Below are 8,885 nucleotides of genomic sequence, written 5' to 3'. Positions count from 1 at the left end.
TCTGCCCAAACACCTCTCTGTCCCCCCACTGCCTCTTCCCAGGGGTGCCTGAAACTCAGTAGAAGATGGCAGTGGAGAAGGAGAGACACTGAGGTCAGGCTGAGCATGTCACATGGGAGGTTAGTCACTTCACAGCAAGCATCCACAAGCAGAAGACATGGGAGCAGGACAGGCAGATTACGAGCATCCCACCACCTGGCCACAGGCTGAGAAAGGAGCCTCTGCACCTGGAGGCTCAGCTCTTCCTGCTGGCTTCACCACAAAGCCCTCTCTTTATTCACAGTTTGCCCAAAGCTCATAGAAAGAAAAACAAATGTTCTTTTTTTCTTGGAGTAGCATTTAAACACAAGTAACTGACTGGAGATTTCAATAGTATTTCAATTAGTGGCAAAAACGTGCACTCCATGTACTTACGAGGACTTTTCCACCAGCTCAGTTTAATTTCCACAAACTGTTTTAATCCAGCAATTTACCATTTTTAGGATTTTGTTCTCCTTGAATCTCATGGGGTCATTTCACTGAAGAAACATGCCAGGGTTTTCCTATCCAGCAGGCAATGAGCTATGTTTTAGAGCAAAACTGTTTCTGAGACTGCAACATTCAAGAGTTCACGTTTTATACGCCTGCTAACATCATCTATCTAGATCAGGGACTTTAGAATCCCATCTTCTTTTGCACCATCTTCACACTGAATGAATAAAACCAAGACAGACAAACTTAGGTCAAGGTGAGTTTATTGTCCATACTGCATACCTAATCCCGCCAAAACACTTTTCTTAGAACCATCTTTAAACTAGTCAAAACAACAGGTTATTAATAAAAATGACAACACTGAACAAAGAAGACCTTTTAAAAGGTAATCGAGACTACACTGTATCAGAGTCTTATCCATCGAAAACAACCTCGCGTACTTTCTAAATACTTTTGTTTACACTGATCATGTCTACTACTGCACTTTCTAGCATCCCCTGACCATATAAACATCCACACCTCTTAAAGAGCACATTGTGAGAGTAACGTTGACTTGATATGGCATCACACTCAATGAAGAAAAAAAAAACAAAAAAAAAAAATCAAAAAACAAAACTTTGAGAACAGAACTGTGCAACTGAGAGTGATTTCTGAGGTACATGAGAACATGGTAAGGAACATAGTGGAAAAAATCCAGTGGCCAGGTGGTTTGGTGAGTAACTGAGAGCCCTCCGATTATTCCAGCACAAATCATTGACACTGAACTGGGATTAATACATTTTTCTCTTTTCACAAGCACACTGGGGATATAAATAAATATCTTACGAGGTGCTCCTACGCTGCAGTAATGGGAGGGAGGGGAAGATCATCAAAGTACCATCAGTAGGAATGTGGGAGAGAAATGCTGTTAGTAACTGTGCCAGTCCTTTTGGTATTTGTGAAGGTATAATCAGCATCATTGTTTTTTGAATTAATCAATAGGAAGGTTTATGATTTCTCCAATACAGGCAGAACAGTCTCACACCTAATTTGCAATAATAGTATATACGCATTTTTTTTCCACCTGCTAAGCAGGAGCACTACGCAGTGTTTCTACTTAGATCACCAATGTGAAAATGGTCAAGTTGTACGTTTTCCAGACTTCAGATACAGTTCGCTTCTCAGTATAACCAGGCTGTTAGATCTTCCGAATGCACTCTTAGCCCTGGTGGTGATCCACAGAGACCCACCAGGTCCCTACAAGGGACTGGGGCTCTGTTCCAGCACAACTTCCACCTCCAACCACTGTGCAAGGAGCGGACCTTGGTGGCAGACCTCACCCCCATTCCTGGCAGCACTGCGGAGCCCCAGAGGGATAATGCAAGAGGAGATTCCCACATGGCACTGGGGCACTGCAGGAAGTGGGATGAAGAGCAGGGGCAGGCACCTTAAGTATTACTTGCACCTACAGCACAGAGTGGAACAAACCATGCTAACATGATGGACATGGTATCTGTGGCTGCTGCAGGCAGCAGCACTACAGCCCCAGTGCATAGAGAAGTCATTCCACCGTCTGGGGACCCTTTGGCACACCTCCCTGTGAAGCCCCATTTGCTACCGTAGGAGAGCTGTCAGGGAATGAGCTGATCTGTCACATACATGGTGTGTGCAGCTTCCAAGTCCTACTTCCACAAAATTAGCTATTTTTCTGTCCTCCAGAAGAGAGAGTGCTGCAGAACTTCAACTGCTCCCAACGTGGAACATGAAGGTGGGAAGTGATGGCGGTGAGAACAAGGCTGTCCCCACCACCAGTGTTGGGAAACATGGATCTGCTCTGGTGAAGCCATCAGTGGAGAGTCAAAGTCAGTGCATTTTTTCCACCATGAAAAGGATACCAAAGAAGACCAAAAGGGAGCCAGGGCCCCGGCTGCCTGCAAACCCCTCCCTGGAGTGGCCAGAGCGTGGGCCCCGGGACAAAACCAAACTGTCGTGTTGTGAGGTATTGTGAAAATGGGAACCATTTCTGTTTTGTCCAGTAAACCTGAGGTAAGTATACCATCTTTGCAGGATGTGACCAGGAAGGAAGGGAAGAAATATTAAAAAAAAAAAAAAAAAAAAAGAAAGAGAGAAGGAAAAAATAAAAAAAAAGATCATGAACACGCTATTAGAAAAAAAAAAGAAAACAAACAGACTGTACAGGGCATTTCCAGTAAATCAAAGAACTCATCATATCTCCACTTAACCATCTACTTCAGGATTTGAAATTTAAGCAGTAAAATAATATATTATAAAAATGTTTATAAAATAGCAGCACACTCAGTGAAACAATACAGCTAAGTACTGTTAATGTGAATAAGAATGAAACAAATCATAGCTTCTTAGCAGCGCAAAAAAAAACAAACCCAAAATGAAACCAAACCCCCCCAAAAAAACAAACAAACAAAAAAAACAACCAAAAAACAACCCAACAAAACCTTAGAATCTTACTCCATTTTCTACCCTCATCTAGCCAAATACGGCTGAGTCCATTCATATAATATTCTTCGAAGTAGCATGTTCTTTCTGGATTTTTGTCTTAAAAATGCAAACATTAACTTTTCAACCAACAGCTTCATACTGAATATTTGCAAACTGTTAATACAACTGTGCAAAAAAAAAAAAAAAAAGGAAAAGAAAAAAAAAAGAAAACCAAGTTGCTCCAACTCCTTTCCATCTAAATGACTCTTCGTTACAGATGGAGCAGAAAAATAAATTCAAGTACGCTGAATACACCTTTGTAATCAAACTCCAAGTCGCACACCTTGGTGTTTACCACTCATGTCTTTTGCACCAGCAATTTTCTTTCGTTGTCCATAGATAAGCATGCAGGTGGTATTAAGATCCTTCTGTGACAGTGAACAATACAAATCGTCAGGCTCTTATCCGGAATGTCATGACAGGAATGTCATCGGAAGCAGGTGCTGGCATTTCCAGCAACACCGCAACTAACCAAGTACACCAGATACTGAAAAATATTGACTATAAAAAGCTATATGCTTTGCTTTTGTGACTTTTCTTTTTTTCTTTCGTTTTTCATTCTTTTTTCTCTTTTTTTCTTTCTTTTTTGGTGTTTTTTTTTTTCCTTGGCAAAATCATCATAAACCATCTCATTTAATCCCTTAGGAACAATTTTCAAAGTGCTTTTTGAACAAAATGGTTTACAAAAACCCTCACTATGGATCAATAAAGTTAACGAAATGCTGAAAGCGTGTGCGGGTCAATGGGGGAAGGTGGGTAGCTGGCAGAGGGATCAAACCGAATCTCATCTTCTTTAACACAGTGAGGTTATGTTAAATATGAAGATGGATAGAGCATCATTTAAATATCTTTACGGCCAAGCTAAGGAGCTGCCACAAGTTAACATTGATGTGAAGCATTAGCACTGTAAAGGAATATAATGCTTTTCACAGATGACCCACTGCATCTTGCAATCCAAAGGTTGGAGGTGGTCTGACTGAATTGGTGCATTCCCCCACCTAATGCGAACACTCTGTAACTTTGGCTTGGACCACAGTTGGGTAATCGGAATTGCCCTTATGCCAAAGATGCTGCTGTGTTTAAAATGAGCCATTTCTGAAGGAAAAGTAGAAAAAGTCAAGAGGGGAGAGGGGGAAGTTGAAAAAAAACCCCAAGAAAAATAAACAAAACCCAACAACAACAACAAAAAACCACCTGCTCTTCCGGCTGGCAAAATAAAGCATCTTCTTTCTTAGGTAGCAGCTACCACAGACAGCAAGAGTAAACAAAACTAACATACAGAGATCCAACAAACACTTCTGACTAATAACAGAGGTGACAGATCAGCAAATCTCTTCTGCATTCAAAATGGTTCAATTGCTTCAGGGATCTTTTCCCACTTTGCCCTAAACCCCTTATTCTATTGCTTTGCAATCTAGTCAAGCCATAAAATCGCACACACGATTCCTTTCTTAAATCTAAAAAAGGGGTGTATGCACTAGGTCATAATACACAGACAAGTATACTCTACTTTGTTCCCACAAATGCAGGCTTACATTTATCTAGCTACTTTGTATGCTTTTATAAGCATTTAATATCACTGATACATAATCAAATAGCAATTACCAAATATATTGTGGGATTCCCTTCTGTAGAACATCACAGGCACCAAATGCTTTTTTTTTCTTTTCATTATTCAGTTTTTGTATTTTTTTTTCTTTTTTTTTACCTAAAACAGCTTTAAATACGTTCTACGTGGGAGCAGATTAAAAAAAAAATCACTCTAAAAATAATAACAAAAATAAAAGGGCTGGGGGAGCAAGCGTGACTTTCTGTGCCGATGTCCTCACAGGTTGATGTCTCTCACATCTGTGGGAGTGCTGGCCTGGTCCAGTTCATCCACCGTCTTAGAAGGATTGCTTTGCTGTTGCTGCTGCCGGACTTGACTAAGATTGTTTACTAGCACCGCTTCGATCTGTTCTTGACAAGCTTTAAGGCAGTCCTAGAGAGTAGAAAGCAAATGGACAACATCAGATAGTGGACAACGCAGCCCTGTGAAGAAGGACTCGAGGGTGCTGGTCAACAGGAAACTGAACATGACCCGGCTTCAGTGTGCACTCGTAGCCCAGAAACCAACTGTGTCTTGGGCTGCATCAAAAGGAGTGTGACCAACAGGTCAGGGGAGGTGATTCTCCTCCTCTACTCTCGTAAGACCCCACTTGGAGCACTGTATGCAGTTCTGGTGCCCTCAACATAAGAAGGACATGGAGCTGTTGGAGCAAGTCTGGAGGAGGCCATGAGGATGATCAGGGGACTGGAGCACCTCCCGTATGAAGACAGGCTGAGAAAGTTTGGGTTGTTCAGCCTGGAGAAGAGAAGGCTGCGTGGAGACCTCACAGCAGCCTTGCAGTATCTGAAGGGGGCTTGTACGTATGCTGGAGAGGGACTCTTCATCAGTGACTGTAGTGATAGGACAAGGGGTAATGGGTTACAGGTTAAAAAGGGAAAGTTCAGGTTAGACATAAGGAAGAAGTTCTTCCCTGTGAGGGTGGTGAGGCACTGGAACAGGCTGCCCAAAGAAGTGGTGAATGCTTCATCCCTGGCAGTATTCAAGGCCAGGTGATACAGAGCCCTGGATGACATGGTCTAGTGTGAGGCATCCCTGCCTATGGCAGGGGGGTTAGGACTAGATGATCTTAAGGTTCTTTCCAACCCTGACCATTCTATGAAAAACATGTAAGCCAAAAACATGCAACCAAGCCTCTGAGACCACTACATTACAAATTATACTACATAACACTTGGAGAAAGAATAGCATACAGCATAGCAACACAGATTTTGGAACCCTGTAGGAGTCCTATGATAAAACATGAAGTAGAAACAAAGAAATGCAAAGTATCCAATACATTTAAACCAGACACAGCGATGAAGAAGACAAGTGTTAAGTGTTATGGGATGTTCTGCATTCTTGATAATATGCTTATTTAAAAAAAAAGAAAAACAAGTGTGAGAAAACATTGGCAAACAGTTGGTTATAGCAGAAACCAAAAAACAAAACCCAAGCCATAACTGTACAAACACAATGCCAATTACCTGCAGTGTTTTGGGACTGTGAGAATATAACTGAGTAAGGCACTGAGTAAGGTGGGTGGATCCTACAATAAATGTGGATTTTCTCCTAAAAGCTGCCTTTCCACAACACTGAAAAAGGTACCAGTATTGTAAACCCACTGATGCCTCAGTCTGCCTAAGAGCTGAGTCTCTCACAAAGGCTTCAGGCAGTGAGAAAATGCAGGTTTTAGTAGCAGAGTTTTGCATCAGAATACTTTAACTAGAGTTGTGGCAGCATCTGACAGGGGTGGTGACACCTGGTATCACCATTCCCACTTTCAGGCAGGGTAGCTGAAGACAACGAGCTGGGCACTGACCTCCACGGGGTTCCATGAGCACTTGTCAGTCCAGGAACCCATTATGGGATATGATTGCAGCACTGGGGAGCTGAGCTCTGACCAACACTCTCTCTACACAATACCAGGTTATTGAAGCAAGTTTGAAATATTCATGTATGGAGGTTTAATTTATCATCCTAGCCAGACTGGGAGAACACGTCAGATGCAGAGTATCTGGTAAATGCTGACAACATTTGCGTTCATAATGGTCACAATTAACCATAGTGGCTCACCTATTTTTCTTGGCTACTATCTAGCAGCTGCTAGCTGCAAAATCATGTCCTCTCCTTGTGAAACTTCCCTGCTTAATATAATGAAGCATCCCAACCTTTCTCTGAAGGTGTATCTGCCAACAACAGGCTGTGAGTTATGGCTTTTCAAACTGTCCCAGGAAAAAGGACATGGATGAGGTGAGAGCCAGTTGTATCACAGACAAAAATATTCAGTGATGTGGATGACACCAGCTAAAGCCAGAGTGAGTTGTCATCAAAATGAGCGATCTGAGCTACTTGTGTACAATCTGAGTCATAAGTTTGTTCCATCAGCCTGATGAGTAACACCACAATGAAGCAGAGTACAACATGAAAAACCTCTGCTGCAATACTGTGGCCAGACCAAGTCTTCCCCATGTTCACCCTTTGTCTGAAGAGCTGTGGGACTGTCCCTGAAAAAGCATTTGTGGTCAAGTTAACTGGCTTGCAGCCGTACTGTACCTACCCCAACACAGCTCCAGTGTAAGCAGTGCTTCTCACTGCTAGCAGCTTTCCCAAGTCTCAGTCACTGGAGCTAAACTTTCCCACACTTTGCTCTCTGCCTCAGGCTCACTTTTTATGGAAGGGGAGAAACCACAACAAAAAACGTGCTGCTGTGTCCAAGGAAAGGGTTAAGAAAAGCAGGTGATTTTACCAACATTAGCCATAGTTTCCAATGTCTGTATTTTCTGGAGAAGATTAATTAGAATTTGGCAAGGCACATGGTGGGGGATCAGATACCGCTGGATATCCTCAAGAAATGCAGCCCAAGATCATTGAAGATCCATGTCGCAGAAAACTACATACTGCATTCATTCAGAGCCCTTACAATTGAGGGGCCTGTGCTTTGGAGGAAGGCAACCACCATCCCTGTTTGCATCTAAGCCTGGCTGAGCACAGGAGGGTCCTTGAAGGGGTGAATGGGAGGAGTTCCTTGCCAGTCCAGGCACCTATGTTTCCCTCCTCTGGAAAAGAGATTAGAGGAAAAATGGTATGTACATGCCATGCTATGGGTGCAGAGTCAGAATAGAAATGAAGAATAATGTCAAAAGAAGCTGGGACATGGATGATTTGTTTAAGATGGCCTGGGTAGCACTGAACACTGAATCATGTGACTGGCTGTAGGCTCCTTGTCTCACAGAGCACTGCACTCTGCTGCTGAGCTACAGTAGGCACTAGTGCAACCCTCAATACAGCAAGGGAGTGCTGCAACCTGCTCTTGGTTGCACCAGTCCTTGCCTGTGCACTGGAATGACTCTTACATCAGATGTAGTGCAGAGATCAGCCCAAGCCCTTTGTAGTCATCTCCAGGTCATGCCCTGATTTCTGTCAATCCCATCATTCATCCTGATGCTCTGTGAGCAAGGATGATGCTCTCAGAAGATCAGAGATATCTCGTGGCCACCACCACTGCATTGCCACAGCTGGTGCATAACCACACCCATGTGCAGTCAGCGAATAACTCTGTAACTCAGAATTACACAGCACCTAAAACGCCAAGTCAGCTCAGTGCGATGCATACACTGTTGGTGTAATAAATTATCACTCCAGAGAAAAAGCAGAAAGGCTGTGTTGGAAAACACTGGTCTTCATATGCCTGGTCACTGCACAGCTCCTCCTGAGCTGCCAGGAGGAGGTTCGTCAAAAAACCACCATTACCAAACACACTGTTCACACACTGGCTTCATCACAGCAGGATTTTGATGGAGGAGGGTGCACTTAAACCCAGGCCTCCCAGAGCTGCCTGTCCCTGCCTGCAATCCCTGCTAGACTCCCATTCCTGGAGAGAAGGGAAGCTTTAGCATTTAGCTCATTGGAAGTGGAGCCGGAAGCCTCAGCAGGGAGACACAGAGGCAAATGCCTTTGAAGAGGCAATAAAATGTGAGCATGGTGGATCTTCTGCTGATGAGATCCAGGACGGATAAGCAAAAACCTCATGAGGTTCTTCCTTTCCTTTTAGCAAAAGGTAAGGAGAAGGGCTTCTCTGTCTGAACACCACCTTCCTGCTGCTGCTGGCAAAGCTTTTTTTTTTTTTTTTTTTTAAGGTAAGAATAGATACTTTTGTTTAACTGGGTAAACACTGGGTTTGGGAATTTTTTACTTGTTTTTAATAGCTGAAGCTTGCTCTTACACTATTGGGAGCTCAGCGATTTCCTAATACTGGAATTGCTTTTTTAATGATGGGAGTGAGACCAATTCCTCAGCCTTTCTCCCACAACACCTATCCGGCAAAAGCTCA

General features: G+C 43.1%; 1 protein-coding gene across 1 annotated transcript in view; it reads right to left on the bottom strand.

The window, feature by feature from the left end:
* Positions 1–717: 717 nt before the first annotated feature.
* The window catches only part of CCND2 (cyclin D2), a 36,420-nt gene continuing 28,252 nt past the window's right edge, over positions 718–8,885 (bottom strand). Inside the window, exon 5 of the mRNA XM_061476341.1 lies at positions 718–4,948. Coding sequence (XP_061332325.1) covers positions 4,793–4,948 — 156 coding nt within the window. The 3' untranslated portion in view covers positions 718–4,792. The remainder of the gene's footprint in view (positions 4,949–8,885) is intronic.

This window comes from Pezoporus flaviventris, unplaced genomic scaffold (assembly GCF_033815535.1).
Source record: "Pezoporus flaviventris isolate CSIRO_AGI_PZ_B2104156 unplaced genomic scaffold, CSIRO_AGI_Pfla_v1 ptg000096l, whole genome shotgun sequence".
Taxonomy (NCBI): domain Eukaryota; kingdom Metazoa; phylum Chordata; class Aves; order Psittaciformes; family Psittacidae; genus Pezoporus; species Pezoporus flaviventris.
The sequence above is the reverse complement of the archived record's forward strand: the minus strand, read 5'-3'. Positions and strand labels throughout refer to the sequence as shown.